Below are 22,061 nucleotides of genomic sequence, written 5' to 3' on the forward strand. Positions count from 1 at the left end.
AAAGTTTTTAAGGTAAAAAATTAAGGTTAACAATTCATTTCCTTCCAGCACAGCCTTAGAGGAGTTCCTTTCTTTTCTTGATATAATAGTTTATCTATTTTACCGATTTCATATTAAGACTACTTTAAGGAAGGACTTGTCTTTAGAAAACCTGCTTAATAAGCACTGAATGCTTAGAAAATCATGTCTACATTATGAACTCATCTTGGTGGGAATACAAGTTAATCTGTGTAAATTTAATTCAAAATATATTATGCTAACTCAAATTTAAGCATTTTCTATTTTGCCTCCATGAGAGAAAATTTGAATCAAGGTAAAATAGTCAAAGTAGTGTAGCAGAGGTATTCTTGTTCTAGAAATGAGATTATCTACACAAGGGGAATGAATGTGCAGCTGTGAACTCATTACCAATGAGCTGTGTTTAACTTATTTCCTTGAACTCAAGAATATGTTATGTACAACTGAAGTATCCTTTTTACCTGAGGTTTAAAGACCATACATATTTAGTACCTCTTCAGATCACTTCAAAAGATTTTCAGAAAGAAGCTAAGATCATATTAATTAAATAAATACATAACTGACAAAGCAGAACATAACAAAATAAGCAAAAGATGTATGTTTCATGTAGCCTGGGTTTGTTTCTAACTAATGAACCATTTTCAGTTGCTTGGTCCACAGACTGCAGAGTCCTATTTTGAGTTGTTTGGATTTTTAAGTTAGTAAAACAGCTGAAAATACAGAGACTTTATTTAAGGGTTGGTATATAAAGTAGTATGAATTCCCACAAATAAGATCTTTGGTCTTTGTTATTTGGATTTCCAATCTTTGTGTAGCTCAATTGTATGTGTTCACAGCCTGATTGCCAGAAACACAGATTCTCTAACTCAAGAGCCAAAAAACCATCATGACACTGCTGATGTGCATTATTTTTGCATATAGTTGGGGAGATGGGGCAGATGGGATGTCCTCATACCTAGAAGATGGAAAATACACAAATATGTGGTTCATATTATCAGTTTATGTTATAAAGTAGAACTACACAGTGGTTTTATAGAGCATCACAGATTATTTTAGAGAAGAGATTCAGGACTCTGTTCCTATAGCACCTATTACTTATTTTTTAGCACACAGTCTGTAAGGTGGGTGTTTTGGGTTGTTTTTCTTGATTCTAGTTTGATTTCAATGTTGTCTGGTGATTTTACGGGCTTGCTTCACTAAAGATGGTGTTTTATTAATACAGAGTTTGCCAGTTACATAGAAAGATCTCAAAATCTAATTTTGTGTTGTTTCTAAAAATATATTAATTGGAAACATGATAGTTATTTAGTACACAACTAAATTATGCTTATCCAGTATCTGGAGAGAAGGTGTCAGCAGGATGTATAGCTGATGGAAAAGATTTGTCTCTCCATTTGTATCACCATATCATAGGAAGTGGACTTCACTGAGGGTATTTCCATGTGTAATTTAGTATTCAAACTAATTCAAACAAATCTAAAAATTGCAAATAATTTTAAATCCTTCATGCTTGTGGGAAGATGTCTTTCATAATTGGCAAATTCTACACTGTTTGCAAGGAAATGAAAGCATCTGCTGCAAACCAAATCTGTAACAACAACACATAAACAAGGATTGGAGATTCTTTTTCCTTTCACCATTTAGCATTTCATCTTTCCTCTATCTTTTCCATTGTCATCTTTCGTATTCTCCATGTTCATTTGCTCTTCCATTACTTCTCTCTTGCTCCATAGTCACAGGGGATTTGGCCTCAGAGCTCTGCATTTCTACCATCTAATTTGTGCAGCTTTCTTGATAAACTATACTGTGAAGACAGAAATCACCTCTCCTGATATGTAAACCACCAGACTAAAAGCTGGGACTGTTAATAAAACATGAACGTTTGTATCTTTGTGTCTTTGAGCTTTGCTATCATGAATTGCCTTTCTTTCTTTTGGTTGCATAAATATCTTGTCAGCAAAAGCAAGTCATTCCTGCAATGGGAATCATATTGGATGAACTATTCGGGCTTCAGGTATCCAACGCCTTTTAATTAATCACCACTGGCAGTGGACGAGTGTGAATATCCTACCTTCCCAATAACATTGGATTTCTGCCAATATCCTCATTTGTAACCATATTCCTTCCAGCAGTGCTTTAATGATTTAGCTTTTAAATAGAAAATGTTCCATTTAAAAGTGCTGTTCAGGTGGTGGAGTAACTTTTAAATATTGGTGTGGTGATAGGCACCAAAGAATCTGATCCATGTTGTAAGGAAGTCATATTACATAAGGTGTCTTTTAGGGTTTATTCTACAGAAATGCTTAGGAAAAAATTACACGCTCAGAAAATAACTCAAGCTTTCAGCTTCTTTGTTTTATTCAAAAGGAACATGTCAAATGATTCTTAATTTTAAGAAGTATTTCAGGAGTAGATTATTCAAAGTTAAAATATCTTTTTTTTTTTTTTAATGGAGGCTTTAACAAAGTAAAAGAATTAAGGAAGGATGGTGACATTACTTTGGACTATTTTTGGTTACACAATAGGCACATTCAAAATTTTTTTCAAGGAGGGAATGAGTCCTACTCATGAGTTCTTGGATTATTTTTGTAGAAATATTCATACCTGTGAATGGTATTCCCATTCTGTGCCAAGAAATCCTTAATTGCCAATAGCAATTTTTGCAACTAGTGAATTTGTCTGCATTAGACCTTCCACATTCCTAACAGTGCCTTGGCCAAGCCAGTGTCAGCAACACTGAGCAACTTGTCTAAATTTTCCTAGTGTAGACAAAGCCTTAGAGCTCTAACATATATTATTATGTAGAAAAATGCCAGTTAATTGCCCTTCTTGTCATTCTGAATTCCAAATAGGTTGTGTCAGAAGCAATAGAGATTATTGTTTCTGCCTTTACAGCATAAAAAGTATAGTTTCTTGACTAAAAACAAATATGATTACAAAAGAGAGACTGTTCTCTGAAAAAAAACCACCTTTTTCTTTTTGCTTAAGTCATTGTAAGAGATTAAAATAATGATGGCATATTAAAATATCTGGCTGAGTCTTTAACTGTCCAGAGGGTCAGAAACTGTTTTGACCCTCTGGGTATCCATTACCTAGATTTATCCAAACAAGTGTATAGATAATGGCACTTCATAGAGCATAACAGTTAAAATGGTCACTAGCAGGTCTCTAAAGCTGTTGCCATTTTCTGCATTACCAGCTGCAAATATGCAGAATTACTGTGCATCTCCAACACTGAACTGTTGCAAATTACTCTTTGCTCAGTTCTCCCCAAAGTTTCTTCTGAAGCATGAGATTCAAGCTGAGAACAATGCATTGGAAGAGTATAATTTTAAAAACTGCAATATTGAAAACACTGGTTACTTTTATCAGTCCTTTCAGATACAACAACACTTTATATTTGTACATTAGGAAAAGCTTGTGTTGCACAAATTTGAGCAAGGTTGTTAAAATTCAGCCTTAGTAAGATAGTTGAATAGTTTATCTGACTGGATAATAAGTATTTAATCCTTGCAATAAGTCTTCCATGAATTCCCTTATTCTGCTCACTTAGTGACCTTTACAAGCTGAATATTTCCTCTTTGCCTCTGCCCTCATCTTTCTAAGAACAATTTCTATGCTGTGGTAAAGTACTGGAGAGCTGTAATAGGGCATTGAAATTGGCCATAAAATTGGTGGTAAATAATGGGAGTAAATGGGAATTTTCATGGCACTTGTTCAAATCACTCTGCTGCAAAAAGTCAGACATTGCCATGAGGTGTCTTTTACTGTCAGTCCTGTGAGCTTATCAGAGATAATTCAGAATATTATATTATCTTTCCCTCAGAAAGAAACCTCAGAACACACACAGTGACACACCAAGAGACCCCATTAGCCAGCAATTAAGTGAAAATGAGCCAGAATAGTGCTGAAAACTGTTTTTGTTAATGAAAGTGTTTGTACATATAAGACTTAATGGAGCCTATATTTTCAAATTCTTAAAATATTGCTGGTGCTTTACTTGTGTTTTTATATTCCTCTTTATGATAGAAACAAAGAGGACACAGTAGTAGTCTGTGACCAAATGAAGCTCAAGGGCAGTTTTGAATAGACAATTACAAAAGGAGGAAAGTTCTTCAGCTGAAACTCATAGCAAGAAGTGGGAAGCCTGGCTGCAGTGGTGATGGTTGAGAATAGTTGAAGGCCAGGAAAGGTGTTCAGTTAAACTGGTGCTGAGGGCCCGTGGAATGTCAAAACATATTGTATCCAGCATCACTCTAAAACAGCTACCTGCAGGTTTTTCTACATAAATTTAAAATGTGGGTTTAAAATTTTACAGAAAAATGTCATTTTTCTGTAAAATCTCTGTAGTGAATTTTTTTACCCCACAGAATGCCTGTTCTTTGCAGCTGAAGGAAAGGAAAGAAGGGAGGCAGGAATATTGCTTGCCCAAAATTTCCTTGTATTCATCATATCACAAAAATTTGCTGGTGCTTTTTTCCAAGGTATTTTAGTGACTGACAGGAAATCTCATCTCTCCTAGAGTCCATGAGTCTTGCAGTCTCTCTGCTGCAATAGTGAGGTGGTGGAGCACTCCGACGAAGCCACATCATTCTCATTTTAACAGTCCATTGACTACTGAACAGAGGAGAAAGCTTCCTAATTATTCTGCAGGCAGGATAGTAAATATTTCATTTAAGTAGTTATAGCTAAACAAAACTAGAAGAGGTTTATCTGTTTCACTTGAATCTCCTCAGTTTTGATTTACTAATGGTCTAGGTTATGATTTGCAAATTAGACTAGTGTTCATCTTCATCAGAGGAAAACAGTATGAAGCAGTCAGTGCATTTATTGATCACTATGAAATGGAAAAGTTAAAACAGTCTTTTTGCAAGACATGATGGTAAGCTCTGACTTGTTTGATGAGCACAAACTGTGGGTAGCTGTCTTTATGGACTGATGAACATGCTAATTATCCCTCTGGGTTTGCTTGAAATCTTTGCAGTTTCGTGCTCCCTTCCATCTCTCCTTGGAAGTGTGTGATGCACGTGTGTGTCTGTGATTTTTGCTATTCTCCTAGATTTTTATTTCCTTTTATCCTTGTTACATATCACTCTTTTAAGCAGGTTCTTTTTATTTAGACATGGTGTTGAATATAAGAAGTTTTCAAGCCAAAATAAATGAAAGCTTCTTTCATATCTTGACCTAGATAAAGTTTATCAATAAGCCTACTGAAGGTGTAGGTGAAAAAGCTATGTGCTTATACAGGTTTACATACCTGTTCCAATTCAGGCCAGTATTCCTTGTGCCTGGAGAAGGGGGTCTTGCTGTCTCTGCTCTCTGACTTCGTGTCTGGTATCTTTTTTCAAGTTTCAAGATGAGGAACTGTCCTGGTTTAACCCCAGCCAGCAGCCAAGCCCCACGCAGCCACTCAGTCATGGCCTCGCCACCAGTGGGATTTGGGAGAGAATCAGAATAATAAAAAGTAGAAAGCTCATGGGTTCAGATGAAGTTTAATAGGGAAAACAGGAGCTGCACACACAAGCAAAACAAAACAAGGAATTAATTCACCACTTCCCATGGGCCGGCAGGTGTTCAGCCATCTCCAGGAGAGCAGGGCCCTGTCAGGTGTAACAGTTACTTGGAAAGACAAATGCCATCACTCCAAACATTCCCCTCTACCTCCTTCTCCCCGCTTCATGTACTGAACGTGATGTCCCATGGTCTGAAATATCCCTTTGGTCAGGTTGGATCATTTGTCCCAGCTGTGTTTCCTCCATTTCCCATGCACCCCAGCCCCTCACCAGCACATCAGTATGCAAAGCAGAAAAGGCCTTGGCTCTGTGTAAGCCCTGCTCAGCAATAAAAAAAAAAAAATCTCTGTGTTACCAACTCTGTGTTCATCACAAATCCAAAACATGGCCTCATACCAGCCACTGGGACAAAAATTAATTCTACCCTAGTCAAAACCAGGAACTGAGTATTGAGCAACTGATGAATTTGTATTTCTAATGCAAATAAATATAGAAACTTTGCACATCTCTCTGTCTTCCTTCCTATATTTCCTGTACGTGTATGTATATAGCTAAAGACAAAAATTATCAAATCAGTCAGTTACACACATCTTTTTGGAACTGTGGACTGCTGTGTCGTGCGTCATAGGAATGTTTTAGTGCTTCTCAGTTGTTATAGAAGGATCCAGAGCATTGATGTGGCTTACTGCATTTATCTGCTGCTGCTGGGGATATTTTTTCTTCCCATTTAAATGACTCAACAGATCATTCTTGAAAAAAAGGAGCATAGTTTAAATGTTATATTCAAATATTTCATCCTGCATTCAGGGTAACATCGATATTCCTTTTACATTTAATGATGCCCTTACTGAGTGACTGGAAGCTGCATAACAAAATAGATGACTCCTGCTTTTGCTGTTGAAATTGTTTGAACCTGACCCTGTCTCCCCTGACTGTTTAGCAGCAGCCTTCTTGATTAAGATTTATTTCATTTTATTTTAGCTCATGTTCAAAGGACCATTATTTTCTTTGCAGCATGAGAAAATATTTGGATTTTCTTTTCCTATTCAATCTTGATCTTTTCTGTTAGAGCTGAGTATTTACAGAAATATGTTAGAGATGTCCATGTTGGGAGAGATTTTTGTTACCTTCTGGAGTCTATAGTGTTCTGTCTGGTGTATTGATTATTGGCTGCTGGTCAGCTTGTTTAAGGTCACAGAAGGGAAGCAAACCTGAGTTAAAAATACCCTCAGAAAGGATGGCTTAAAGCAGCTCTTTCGAAAGTTGGATACAAGCAAGTAAGTAAACAGGGGAATTAAATTATTTGAACATAAATTGTCTTTTAAAATGGTAGAAATAACCTTGACTGAGTGGAAATCAACCTGCAGTAAGTGCCACAGTAAGTCACACCTGCAGAACTTCCTGTGTTTCTTTGCTACATGTTGTCCTTCTGAAAAAGAGTCATTATGCATTTTACCTTCTCCATAGATTGCAACATGCCATCAGAGCAGAGATGTGCAGCCTTGAACAGCAGCTAATAAAAGCATGCTTTGTGCTCTTCACTTTTGTCTTATATTATTTTGCATTCTTTCTACTGGTGAAGAACACTCCTACCTTCTCCCTGGCACCGTAAAATTTTCCACAGAATTATTTTGTTAGAAGATACCAAACACAATTTGGCATTTCATTATAATGATGATGGATTTAAACTGGCTTCTGTTATTTAGTTAAGTGGTGACAAGTTTATCACTTGAAGGCCTGTCTTTCTCCTCCAGAACAGTTCTCTTGGTTCTCTTGCCTTCTCAGTGCTGCCTTCTCTCCTGAGAGCCCTCACAGAGGTGGGCAGAGTACCACTGTTCTTTTGTATGTGATTTTTACAGCCTATTCAAGTCTGCTCCTTGCTTACCCCTATCTCTGGAGAACAGCCCAGGCAGAAATGAGGAATAGGCTGGACTGTGCTATCTTGGGGCCAGAAGAAACTCAAGAGATTGTCATCCTTGTGTCAAGAAGATATGTTTGCATGTCTATTTCTTAAAGCCTTGAAAAAGGCTTCATGAGGATTTCTTGACTGCCTCTTCTTATTTAGTTAGTGTTTAATTGTTTTTTAACATTTTTTTAAGTTCAATCTTCTTTTTTGACAGTTTAGGCCTATTTCTTCTTGTCACATCTAGTCAACACACAGACAACAAATTTACTTCCTCTGGAAAGCAGCCTTCTTTGTACCTATCTGCTACAGCCCCTCTCTATCTCCTGTTCTTTAGGCCAATCTTTCTTGTCTTTTTACAGTTGCTAAATCCCTGCTCACTCCATTTATTTGCTTCAGTCCTTCTTGAGACGTGGTGCCAAATCCACAGTCATTATTCCATCTAGAGACTTTCTGAGTGGACATCACAAGGAGAGGATTATTCTAAGGTGTCTTGTCAGCTGCATTCTTCGGTTTGTACCACAGTATGACATTCTAGGTTTGGCAGTTTTTGCTACAGACAGCATCCAATGATTCAAGTTCATTCCTTGATCCGTAACGATGTCAGGATCCTTTTCTGCAGAGATCTGTCTAGTCATTGGCTCTCTGCTGTTTTAAATGGATTTGGCATCTTGCTCCCAGCTACCTTCTTGGAGGCACTGTAATCCCTTGCTGTCTCGTGGCTAAATGTGCATCCCTCAGGTGGCCACAATGCTGGTGTCTCCGTGGCTCTGTGACTGACTGATAAAAGGAGATGCACACTCTCAAACCATTCATGTCACCTTTCTCTCTGGACAGCTTCTGGCACAGGGGCAGTGCAGGTGGAATATGTTCTGGGGACTTGGGCTGGTTTCTTTTTGAAGAATGTCTTTGCTCCTCCCTCATCCCACAATCAAAGTACAGCAGCAGACTCAGGAAGTTACACATGGCATTGACAGAAAATCTGAAGGGAGAAAAACATCTTTTCATTATGTAGGTGCACTGTAAGCTCCATAACTGGCCTGTCCTTGGCTGGGGACTAGAGATGTTGTGTTGCTCCTATTCCTACTGACAAAATTAGCAACAGGCTTTGTGGTATGAAACATTTTGCAAAACCAAGAGCTGTTTCTCTTTGAAAACGTGGTGGCAAGGAACCTGGTAAGATAATAAAGGAAAAAAATTGGTTAAAGGTAAAAAAAAAAGATAAATATTTCCCTTCCAAAAGAATGTTCTCTCAAATTGCTTAAAAATCATTGTTGTGAAATAATTTGTCCTATTTGGAGAGAATTTTAGACATGTTAATTGATTTAAGTAGAATTTTTCATTTGAAAAATGCAGAGGCAAAAGAAGGTTTTAAAGGAGTAAAGAAATACAGCATAGCTTTCCTTCATTCCATTTAATGGGGGCTTGCAATTTCCCTTAATCCGTTTTGGTTGTTGATTGTAGGTATAAAGTTTGCAGTGGGCTTACGATAAATCTGCCAAAAGCTGAACAATACAGACAATAAACTCCTTTTCTTTACAGTCTGTTTTTTTACTGTGCTTGTCTTGAAAGCTTCTCTTCCAACCCTTCTATTTCTCTTTATGTCAAACTGAGCTGAAAAACATATCTATATCCAGTCAACCAGAGTTACTGAAAAATAATTAGGATTGTTCCAAACAGAAAATATATCAGATTAAACTTCCTTTGGGAAAATGCCTCACTGCCTGCGCTGAGTAAACACACCAACATTATTAACTCCTGGATCTTGTTTCTCTGTTCTCTCTGTATTTTGAAGAACAGAGAACCAAGTGCAGCTACCCACCTTATTGTTTCCCTTCCCCTTTTATATTCTCATCATGGATGTATTAAGGTAGTGGCTGAAATGGGTCCACAGTACACAATGTTATACTGTGTTGGCCCTTATGACTTAGAGAATTGCTGTCCTAGGGGGATTTCTAAACTTTCATTCCAGCATTTCTAGATTTCAGCTCTGGCCACTGGATAAGGAAATATGTCTTGTGCAATGAAGCTGAAGAGAAATTAAATTTTTTCTGAAATTAGGGTTATTCTATTTCTGTGGTAGTAGTTACGCAGAAAGAATTCTTCAGGGTATCTTGAAATCTTGAGTGCAGTGTGGCTTGGATGTCAATGCTTGCAATGAAAATCTGTCACATTAGGGGATGCTCACCTCCTGCCTGCATGATTCCCAGTAGTTTTGTGATGAGTTATCTTGCAGAGTGGTGTGGGATTTTAATACAATAATCTGTACATTAGTGGCAGTATGTCATGTTAGGGCTAAACCATCCTGGCCAGAAGAGGAGCCACAAATCCCAGTGCATTGAAATTCAGTGAACTTCAAAATTATGTAAACATTATATATTGAATTAACTCAGACAGCTTGTTCATTTTAGGAAGGCTTATTTTCTTAGTGTTGACATCAAATCCAAGTACAACTTTGAAGGATATGGTGTAAAAAATTATACTGTGAACAAGATAGGGGTTTTTGTGGATGGGGAGAGGCAATCAGGTTTGGCAGGCTGGGAGTCAAGGCTGGAGTATGCAGAGTCTCTCAAACATGAGCTTCCAAAGGCCTTTGCAGAGTGCCAGGAGGGCTGTGCAGGGCTTCATTTCTCTTTGAACATGCATCAAGACTAGATGTCATTGAATGTTGCTGGCTTTGTAAGATTACTGGATTAGTAGTGATTTAGGTTGTTTTACCATACATCTTATTTCCTGATCAATGTGACATGAGTTTTAAACAATTTTGGCATTCACTGGTGTTTCACAATTGATACAACTATGAATTTCATTAATGGTTTTCAGCATATTCCCCATGGTTTCTGGAACAACAGCCAGAAATGCCTGCTCTGGAGGAACGTTTTTGGTTTGAAATTGGCCTTTTGAAAATGCCTTTTTCTAAGCCAAAAAATTATCATCTCACATTTGAATTGAAAGCTGCCACATAGTTTTAGCGGAGAAGGAGAAACCATTTAATTTATCTTCTGTATGGGGGAAGTAAAATCAAGCTGTGATGCTCTTCAAGGCAAAATATATTTTCACTAGTGAAGAGCTGTAATTTGTCTTCAGTAATTTTCCTCATTTTTGTACTTTGTTCTTGTTTGTTAGCTTAAGAATCCATAAATGATTCAAACCCCCTGATTTCTCCCCTTGCTCCATGTCATGGGAGTTATGCATTAGAGCCAACTGGTTGCCTAGGAAAGGTGGCTCGTTTTTCAGCAAAGAAATTGTGAGGACTATACTGAAAGTGATGAAAGTGTTCTTCATGGGCATTATTATGCAAAAATATCTAATGTGTCCTCAGAATAGGGCTGATTGTTCTGGGCTCCTACCACCAGGAAATAGTCACTTTCCTACCTGTGGATTTTCTGCTCTTTCCGCTGCTGAGAGTTCTTTTAGGTGGATCTGCTTGACTTTGTGTGTGCAAGCCCATTTATAACAGCAGAGGGAAAGCTAATCCCAACTGAATTTTAGTCACCTTTGCCTTCTGGAATATATAGAATTTCCCTTGAAGTTTTTACAGAGTCTGCAGTCGGCACAAAACAGACCTACTGGCTCCTTTGATATTTTTAAGCCTCTGCTTCATCAATTGTGCAGGCTTTTGGTTTATTTCCAAGTTCAGTCCAACATTCTGGTTTTGATGTAGAGACCCTGATGTTATTTTTGATCTTTCATCTTGCTTTAACTTTGTTTCCTTGTGTTTGTTCCTTTTGGTAGATTTGGTTAGGACAGAAATTATTATTTCAGGGTAAAGGTTGCAGTAAGCAGAAGAGGGGATTTTTAGATTCTGAGGCACCTGGATGGTCTGACAGATCAGGAGCTTCATGTCAGGAAATACTACAGTATCTTTCCTGTCTAAAGCCAGATAGTGAAGTTGCAGTGATTTTAGACACATGAATGCTATAAGATTTTGGAGTGAAGGTTTCTGTTCTATGGAATAGGAGGAAGAAGAGAGAAGTAGAGAGGCTTTGTGTGGATTCTCAGTAGAGCAAATCTTTCAGCTCATGAACAGCAGGGAAAGTGGAAATCACATTATCCAGTGTGGTTCAGTCAGCTGCTAGTCAAATTATAAAAATTTCACAGAAAAGTTTCTATTTTTGCATGAATAGTGTGATAAGGATGAAAAAATATGCCTTTTTGTTCCAGATAATTTCCAGATTGTGTTTATACTTTATATATTTCATATATACATATATATATATGGGGGAACCTGTGCTTAAAGCTAATTTCAAAGGTGGAGCTGAGTAACTCTTTAATTTTTCTGAGGTAGATTGAAAGTGTTGGGGTTTATTCTGTATATAAACGCAATCAAGATAAATGAGTATTTTTAAACAGAAGCAGATTCTGACTACCTAAATTAAAGTCATGCTTTACTTCTTTTGTCTAAGTATTTTATTTGGCAGTTTTCAGTGTACTGAGTAGCCTTTGTTTCCATGAAAGAGAAGATTGCATGTGGTGGTCTTACGTAACCCAGCTTCTGATACCCAATTTTTAATTGAGTTGCCAGCTAAATCTATGCTTTCAAGGGTTATTAAGGTCTATAAGGATGACAAGAAGGCTGCACAGTTCCAAGATAATAGTCATATAGTGCTATTGAAGATGAACATATGAACAGCCTCCTTTCAGAGGTAATACATCTTTTCTTGATATTATTTTTTTACCTAAAAATTGAAAGTTGAATTGAATTCATGCACTTTCTTCTCTAAGATCCCATATCTGCACATAGAAGCACAGCACCTGCACTTGGCAATTCCTTTGATTTTGCTCTCTCTTCACTTCTGTGTTTTCTTTTCTCTCTTATTCCTGCCCCTCAGAAATGTTTGTATCAAGGTATTATTCCTGGGTAGGAGTTCCAAGGGTATGATACTGCTATTGTTAGTGCCGTGCTAGAAAAGAAATGCCGAGCTGGGAAAGAAGCACAGTAAGGACTTGATTGAACTCCCATAGGTCTTCCATTGAAGATTCTCGTTATCTTGTACAGACTTTTGTTCATCTTGTGCTGTGTTGTAGCCCTAGTGACTGCAGGGAAGAAAGTCAGCTGCTTCTCTTCGGTGCTTGGCATGTAGATTATTGAATCAGAAATGTGACAGTTATGCATTTGCTATTCAGAAAAGAATGTAAAAAGAAAACCTTTGCCAATTTAAAGTTTTTATGAGCAAAATAATAAGAATTCATGAAAACAAGAACAAGAGCACTTGCTTCCAGTCAGAGAGATTGAGGGAAAATCACTAAATGTGTTTTATGCTAAAGAATGAAACAGTCTGGAAACTGCAATTTGTCATACATGTGTTAGCACATATGGAGCAGTAATTCCACCGATACAGACATATTCATTGAGATACACAGAGCTCAGATAACCTTCTTCAATAACTTGGAGACTTTATGTGTATCTTAGATGAAGTTCTGACGTGCTTACTATATGAAAGCCCTGCCTGAAGCTGCAGCCCGGCGGGATGACACTGTTGGTGCGCTCTGGAGCTGGACAGGGAGCGGCTCTTTCTGCACACACTTGGGTGCGGATGCGCCTGAGCAGAGCTCCGGGCGTTAACGACCCCCGGGCGTTAATGAACGATCACTGGGCATTAATGAACGATCCCTGGGCATTAATGAACGACCCCCGGCCGGGCCGCACTAATTGGGGCGCCCGCGGGAGCGGCCCCTTCCCAAGGCTGGGCGGGGGGCGCCCCCTGCCGGCCGCGCCGCGGGAGCCGCCGGGAAGGGACACGGGGACCGGGAATGGCACAGGGAGCCGGGATTTGCCGTGCCCAGAGCGTGGGTGACAGCCTGGCATCCCTGAGGTTTGGTCCAAAGGTCTCTGACATACCTGGGAGTCTTCCCGGCGACTTCCAGTGTATTTTGGGTCAGGCCCACAAAAGCTTGAGACTTCACGGAATTTAGGACTAGGTCTAAATACATAAACTCCTGTTTCTTCCAAGGATTTTAAACATTTTGTTTTCAGTTAGCCGCCACATAAAGGCAAAAATGTATATAAATGGTGTATAAATGTTCTTAAGTATATATAGAATATATGCATAATGCATATGTAATATAAATAAAGGGTATGAAGTGTATACAAAGGGTATATAACAAAAATAATCTTACTTTATGTTATAAATAATGTTTTGGCAAAACTGCAGAAAAATATTCTTTGTCTGTTTGGTCAGATTTCATACAGTTGTGTGTAGTTCTATTTTTTGACTGTTGATACATGTTTTCCCTCCCAGAAATAGTTCAATAAAACCACCTCTTCTGTTTACATTTTTCTATTCTTCTGTGTGGTCATGTTCCAGTCACAGTTTTGAGTCTGCAGAATATTGTAGCTTAGATGGATGCATTAGTCCCCCTTATTAATCAATAGTAATTTATGTTTATGTAGTTTATTATGTTTTTAATTTTTTTTTCTTTCTTTCAAAATTTAGGTGGAGAACAGACCAAAGTATTATGGAAGAGAGTAAGTGTTTTTCTCTTTTAAGCGTCTGTTGGGTGTTTCCAAAAGTTGTTACTCTAGATCTGTTTAAAAAAGGCACAATGGAGGTCTAATAAAATATTTTCCTCTACCTTTCACTTCAACTGGAACCCAAATGCAATGGAAGACTAATAATATAGCTGTGATACAGTCCATTTCTGCTGGTCACAATCCTTGGATTATGTTTTTGTGTGAGCCTGCATCTTATTTTTACTTCTCTCAGGAGAATTTTGGGAAAAAAATGTTGTTTGAGGTATTCCTTCCTTTTATTTTTGTTGTTGTTTAAGCCTGCTAGAGGTTCTGTACTGGCCTGGGAAGGGGAGAAGCAGTTTGTCTCTCTCACTGCCTTTTTGTGTATGTTTCTTTCACTACCCTACTGAGTTGTGGAATTATGTGTGTACTGCTACTTGTGCACCTGCTGTTCTCCCTGCTAAAGTTATGGGGTCCAAAATACCCAAATAAGAGTTGTATTTTTCTTTGAAGGAAAATAACAAACCACTAGAGTGTAATTCCTTTGTGCTCAGCAGTCTTTTTGCCAGTAAATAACCAGGAAGGGGCTGTGTTGTGCGTTAGCATGGAGATCTGGGCAGGTGAAGTTGAAAGGCACAGCCACTGCAGCAGCCACCCAGGCTTGGCATTTGGCCTTTGTACTAGAGTAATATGTTGAGATGCTCACTGAGTAATATGCTGAGACCCCTGTCCTTATCACTAGCTGAATTACTTAGATCCCATGTTCTACTTTTTACTCCATCCCAGACACACCATCTGTGTTTAATGATCATTTTCTACCGTCAGAAACCTCGAGAGCCAGTAGCTTTGCCCCTAATTACTGAAGTTTCATTTTTTAAATATTATCTTTGCCAATGAGGAATTCAGATGCAACCACTAGAGTACAACAGAGCTGAAGACAGCAACTGGTTGAGTAACACATCACACTTCCTACAGCAGGACTTGTAAAAGCATTGCTGCAGTCTCTTACCCAGGAACGTGCCTGGGTTTGTGGAGCAGCAGGGCTAACAGGAACTGTGAGACCTCACCTTGGTGAACCTGTCCAGGCAAGATCACCTTAGTTATTATCATTCAGAAAGAAGATTTCAGAAGTACTGAGGTAGTCCTTTAAAAGCAGTTGACTCAGTACTCAGTAGTACTTGGAAAGAGAAACATGATTTTCTAGGGAAAGAAACTGAAAAAGCCATCATTACATTATTATATAAATCTGTGATGTGGCTGCATTTTAAGTAGTGCACATATTTCTGGTCCCTCTCTACCTTTCCTCCTCCATCCTTTTCTCCAAAGTTATGGGAGAAAATAAAGGTACTGTGCGGGGCAGGAATGGTGGAGCAAAGGGATGCAGCTCCTGCTACAGGACAACAGGTCACCACAGTGGTGCCCAAAAAGGGGACATGCAAAGGGCCTTTTTCAAGTTTATTGCCAGAGGCAGCTGCGGAGGCCAAAAGCACCAAGATCTAAAAGGGTTTACAAGTGAGATTCTCAAATATGTGAAGGGTAAGGTCACAAGTGATCAGACACGATTGTGTCTAAAGCAGTGATGGATAGACAGGGATGAGAAGTGAAAGAAATATGTCACTGCTTCTTGCCCTCTTTCTGTTAGCATTTCTTGTTGGCTGCTGTCAGAAGCAGGCATTAGTTCAGGGGATCTTGTCCCACATACAAGCTCTTTCTGTGCTCTTATAAAAATGTGCTAAAAATATCCATAAGAAAGTCCAGATTACCCAGCGCTTAGCGCCCATGGTTAAATAAATTTCACAGATGCCCCAAGTATAACATCCAAATGATTTCTTAAATTGATCACAGATATTTTGTCCTAGTATCTAACCTTATATCTGCTGTATTTTGTGGGGAATAGCTTATGCTTATTATTTTTGACTAAAATTATGAACTGCCCTGAGTTTACTGGTTAAAATTGTGTTTCAGTTATGTCATTTAGAGGATGCTTGTCCCCTACCTGTACAGAGAGAAAAGATGAGTCAATTCACATTACCTTTAACACAAAGTCACACTGGAAAGGTCGTCTAAACCTAATATTTTCAACATGTATTAGTTGTGAAAAGACAACATAAAGAGAGTGGAACAATTGCATTTACATCCACCATGTTTTTCTTCTCTTTCACTACCAAGCCAGAGGCAGTGTTAGGAATGTGCCACTTCATATGTATTGTCAGAAAAGAGAAAATGCTGAAGGCCAGTAGATTTTAGTGCCTTTTTTTTAGACAGCAGCAAAAATAGAAACTTTCTAAACCTCTGAAGAGACCCTCAGAGACTTATCAGCTAGCAAAATGTGCGTAGGAGTTAAGACTCAAACTGCTGTCAAGACTGAATTTGTACCTATGGAGAGATCTCTGCTAAATATTGGTTTTCATAAGGTTAATTGTGCATCCTAGGCCGCCTTTCTTTCTTAAAATAGCAATGACAAAAGAATCAAGAGAAGTATTGCTTTTTTCCAGCACTGAATGAGGAGCTCCTTGACATGAAGAAAACAATGTTTTTCTCAAGACTTCTCTGTACCTTCTTCTACTTTAATATATGCGGAACAGAATTTTGAATAATTGTTTCCATTTTTGTCTGTTTGAGGAAGCAATATAATATTAAAATAAAGCTAATTGATAAGAAGATCTATGATTTTAATTATACTTAAATATTTATGTATATAAATACGTATCTTTAAATAACTACTTATTTAAGTACAATAATTCAATATTTTTAAATGCCTTTTTGCCTAGTATTCAATTCTGTTTTAAGGCCACTGGAAAGGAAATAAGGAAGAGGGACATAGACTGGTAAAAGAGAAAAGTTGCAAGAAGAAAAGACAGGGCACTTACAGAAAATAATCTTTGGGTGCAACTGAGTTTACCCTAACTGAAAGTGCATTTCCATTGTAATTTTTTGTCTATGCTGAATGTGTCCAGGCCGGGTGACCATCCTGCTCCTTGGATACTACCTTGATGGCTTAGACCAAGGTGCTCGAGAGTGCTGAAGTTTTCAAATGTTTCCTGGTGTGGAGAAGGATGTTTTCCTGGTTGGATATTCTGTAAGTCACTGAAATATCTCCCCTCAGGTTTCATGGGATAATTTCTCGGGAGCAGGCAGATGAAATTCTTGCTGGTGTAGAAGGAGCATATATTCTTAGAGAAAGCCAGCGACAACCCGGCTGCTACACCCTTGCTCTCAGGTGAGTTCTGGTTTAATAGAGGCTTTTAGTTCCAGTGTAAATGTGCTTACTGGAGGGGATTGTACCGGGTCCCTTTTGAGTGAAGTCTGCCTCCACCGTTACCTAATACACAGTGTGATACCGGAGTGCTTTTACACCCTCTTGTCAGCAGTTTGACTATCATGGCACTGCAGCAACCCAGTCTCCCCTTCAGCACCTGGCTAGGAAGTCCTTTTTCAGAAGCAGTGCCCATTTTCAGAATTTTTTTTTTTTTTTTTGAAGTAGAAGATCCATGTAAAGATGGATCTTCTTCAAGACTCTGTAAAAAACATGAGTGAATACATAACAGGAATGTGTCCTAGTAGAGGACACAGCCAAGTTGTCCTCTGAGCTCAATGTTGTGTACAAATGTCAACAACTATCTGTGATAATAACCCCAAATAAAGCTGGAAAATCATGGCATTTAGAAGCTGAAAACGGGCAGTTTTCTTCCCCAGTAAGAGCTCAAATTTTTGTAGGAATACACTGTAGAGCATGGGATGCTGCTGCTCAAAGAGTCTGCTATTCAACTGAATGAAAAACACAGTGGAAATCCAAGCTCCAAACTCACTGCCCCTCACAGGTGTCTTTCCTGGCTTAGCTGTGTCATTCAAAACCTGTCCTCTCAGTTCTTAAGGACACTATGTATTAGCAGCAAGAGGACAAGATATTCAGTTAGGTTTTGATGAAACAAACTCCTTGGCAATATTTTCCAATTTTTAATCTCACTCCTGTGAGATGTACACAAACTAGAAATCTGCATTTTTTACCCTTCTACTGGTAAGACATGAAGAAAAATCATTTGAGGAGTTACCCCAAGTAGCTGTGATACAGTGCTGAAGTCATGCTTAGAATTTGTATTGATGTGCAGATGGTAAAGCTAGTGAGTCATGCCAACTAAAAAGTGGTGTAAATTAAAACCAGTTTGTGTCAGCTGAAAAAGAACAAACACAATTTTTTAGGGTTTTAGTGAAGATTTCAAAATGAAGGATTAAAAAATAATAAAGGATAAAAATTATGGCAAGATGTCTATTGTTTTGATGAAACAATATGTTTTCTAAATCCATCTGCATAATTACTTGTGGAATCAAATCTGAATTTAATTATAAATTGGGATTTTATATGAAAAATGTGGGCAAAGAATAAGAGGCTTAAACCATGTGATTTGAAGTCCCAACAAAACTTGCAGACATGCAGCTTTGTTGCAATATAAGGACTATTTAACACAGTATCATATCTTTGAATGCTTTAATCAGTGATAGGATTCCAACCTCAGTGTCATAAACTGAATGTGCTACTACAGCACTTGGATTATTAAAACACTTAAAAAATCCCAATAGATTACAGCTGCTGTAAATAGGGCTAGAGTTTTCCCACTTAACTTTGGATATTTAATTGGGCCCTGAATTAGGAGCTTGGTCTCCCTGGCTTCCTGACAGAGTGTTATTCAGACTCTTACAATTTTGATTACTTAGTAGATGTCCATCTCTTTGTTGACTGTAAATATGCCCATATGTGGTTAAGCACATACTTTTTGCACCTCAAAAGTGCTTCAGGATGGAAGAGTGGAAGAGCCTTCAATACAGTCTGAATTCTCTCTCTCTTCTCTCCCTCTGTTTTTTTTCTGGTGTTTGCAGATTTGGTAATCAGACCTTAAACTACAGGTTATTCTATGATGGGAAGCATTTCGTTGGGGAGAAAAGATTTGAATCAATCCATGATCTGGTTACAGATGGCTTGATAACATTGTATATAGAAACAAAGGCTTCTGAGTATATTTCCAAAATGACAACAAACCCCATCTATGAGCACATTGGATACGCCACTTTGCTTAGAGAAAAAGTGTCTCGGAGGCTGAGCAGAACAAAAAATGAATCAAGAAAAGCAAGTGTAACGAGTGAAGAAAATACTCCAGTTGAAAAGGTAAGTATTCAGTTTAAAATTTTCATAATTAATACCAGTCTTTCTATCAAACCTGAGAAGAAAATGTTTTGTCAGAAGACCTGTTTATATTTTCCTATACTTTAATAACTATTGCTATTCCACTGCAAAGTTTGCATCCTCTTAATATGACCTTGGTTCCCAACTAATATTTGACTGGAGCTCATGATGAAAACTTTCTAATAAGTACCAAATGCAAATGTTTGCATGCTGTAAATATATGGGTATATAACATTTACCTTAGAAGCCGCATCTAAAATTGGTCACAGGTTATATTTGTCCATGTATATACTCAAGCATTTTCCACAGTAGGGTTATGAATCTGGTTCCCACTGACCCTTCACCACAGCTCAAGTTTGTTGCCTTTCTGTACGTGGTTCAAAGCTTCTCTTCTCTGACAAGCCTTTGGTGGATGGGTCTCAAATTGGGATATTTGGTGTTTTCTTTCCTTCTCATGGATCTGAAATTGGGATGTTGTCTGTTAGCCTCCATTTCTTCTCGCTCTTCTCATTTGAAGTGGGCTTTGCTTGATCTCCTTCTCTTATGCAGTCATATCCCAGAGCATTGTATGGACTAGGGCTTACATGATGATAAACTGAGAATTTTGTGCAGTTAGCAGCCATCTGAAGATGTAAAATTAGAAATTATTTTACATATGAGAAAGCCTTGCAAGCAGTGACATGTGGATATTTTCATTTCCCAGGTGGTACGGCAGCAAGAGCTGTCAAACAAAACTTTGGTTTTGAGTCTGGTCTTTGTGCTGAATTGACTTACTGACATTTGTTAAGCATACTTGTGCAGTGTGACTGTTGATTTTAATGTTCAGTGCTGGCCAGCTAGTTGGGAACTGGAGCCAGTTTTTATTTGTAAAGCAGGGAGTGAATTTGCTGTCATAGAGTCATGACAAGTATGAAAGAGATCAGCATTTTTTATGTGTATCCTTGTTTCTCTAGGGCATTTCTAGCAGAATTTTCTGTTGGGTTCACATATCTGTATTGGCTGATCATTTACTGGTTTGTATTTCTCAGCAATAATAATTGCTTGAGTAACTGACCTGACATGTAGACCTATTCATCCTCTATAACAAATTAATTCCATGGACAATGACATTTTTTAGGGAAGACATACTGATGCAGGGAAGGCGTTTGGAGAATGGCACAAGAAGTCTTCCATTCACGTATTAATCCACTGGTGATGGTAGTTTTTGGTTCAATTGAATGGTGGTATAATATCCAAGAGGAGTAGATGCCATTGAGACATCCAATGCTCATTCAGTTGATTCCTGTGACTGGACACTGGGTGATTTTAAATGCTGTAAGAGGCAAAAGAAAGGAAATTTTTACTTCATTTGAGGCACAATAAGAAGCAGACATAGTGCAGTGTGACAGATTTTTTGGCATAGGTGTTTCTGTGTAAGTAGGGAATGGTCCAGAGGGTGTTCTGGAACTGGATCATTACTGAGATGATTGTAAATATTATTTACATGCATGTAGTGTAACAAAGCAGTCATGGCAATTGAAAACCATGCTACATTCTCTAGGAAATCAGAAGAATTTGATTTGTACAAAGAAAAATACAGTTTCAAAATTGTGTTTCATTTTACTCACAGTTTTTATAGTTGAGGAACAAGTCTTTTGTTACTCTCAAAGTGCTCTCAAAAGCTCCAGAGGGGGTTTCTCTAGTACCAAATATTCCATAACAGATTGTGTTTTCTGTTGTGCTTGTGGTTGGATGCCATTCTTCAGGCTGGGCAACTTTAAGTAGGCATTGTAAAAATCCTTTTAGACCAACAGAAGGCAAACCTTTGCTGAAAGGACCGCTGGCCTCTCTTCTTCACCACCACCCTTTTACTGGTGTATGGTTTTGTGCAGCTATACAATAGGTGACACTGGCAAACAGCTCCAGATTAAAACTGACTCAGCCAGAAGAAAAAATAAGTGAATTTTCTGCCACATCTGCTACCTGATCCACCTCATATGAGTGGAAATGCAGCACAAGACTCTTCCCTGATAACAGGTCAAAAATTATTATATTGGCTTAAAGTGAGAGGAGTACTGCATTCTTAGTTCCAGGTACCTGTGCTTGAAAGTGTTTTGAGTTGATGTAGTGCACTAGCAATAGTGAAAACACACCTCTGGACCTCATTAATGATTATGTTAGGTCTTCTTTTGTATTGCTGCTGAATGAAATTTAAGTGTTTAGAGGATTATTTGTCTTCTGAGGTGGTTCATAATGTGAAAGGCAGGTCCTTGGCCTACAAGGACTTGTGCTCACCTAGATTTCTGTATAGGCAGGCAGGAGCAGCCTGCAAGGCTGGGCTCTGTGGCTGTGCTGTCATGTAAAAATAGCTGGCTTCAGCTAAGCAACTACACTGTTGGCAACCCTCTCTGCCTTCCTCCCACTGAGGGGAAAACCAGAAGGAGGAATAGCAGCTGTTTCTAACATATTTTTCTTGCCAGAAGGAGTAGGAGCAATCACAGCTATAAGAGGAGTGGGACTAAATAGACAAGGGGATCTGCTCAGGCTGAAGACTTGATGTAGCAGCTGAAGACTTCATATTGATGATTTGGACTCTCAGTGGCCTTCTCTGCCAATACCAGTAGTTTTCCATCATCTCATGCAAATTTGTATGAAAAAAAATTTACATCAACTCAAATATTAGCAACTAAATAAAAAGCTCATGAAAGTCTGTATGGTGAAGCCTACCATGGCTGCTTTTGATTCATATTCTCCTGGGGGAAGTCATGAGAGGTTTGGTAGCAGAGACTCAGGGGTCATTTTCCATTTTGTTACTCACAGTAGGTACTCAGATAAAGTATGGACTGGTCTTTGGAATAAACTGGTGAATTGTTGAGCGTTTGTCAGTACTAACAAATGGGGATAAAACAGGATATAGGAATTTCATGTTTGTTTTTATATAAACTTTAGAAATCCTCTAAAACAGAAGAATATTATGGGGAAATGGTAGTTCAGTGAGAGGTCTATCAGATGTTT

The 22,061-nt window shown here is 38.3% G+C and overlaps 1 protein-coding gene across 1 annotated transcript in view; it reads left to right on the forward strand.

Moving 5' to 3' along the window:
- Nucleotides 1-22,061, forward strand: part of CHN2 (chimerin 2) — a 158,779-nt gene that overhangs the window by 74,810 nt on the left and 61,908 nt on the right. The window contains exons 4-6 of the mRNA XM_083880746.1: nucleotides 13,872-13,903; nucleotides 16,995-17,108; nucleotides 18,764-19,049. Of these exons, the coding sequence (XP_083736872.1) occupies nucleotides 13,872-13,903; nucleotides 16,995-17,108; nucleotides 18,764-19,049 (432 nt within the window). The remainder of the gene's footprint in view (nucleotides 1-13,871; nucleotides 13,904-16,994; nucleotides 17,109-18,763; nucleotides 19,050-22,061) is intronic.

Source organism: Zosterops lateralis, assembly GCF_965231275.1.
Source record: "Zosterops lateralis genome assembly, chromosome: 1".
In the NCBI taxonomy this organism is placed as follows: Eukaryota; Metazoa; Chordata; class Aves; order Passeriformes; family Zosteropidae; genus Zosterops; species Zosterops lateralis.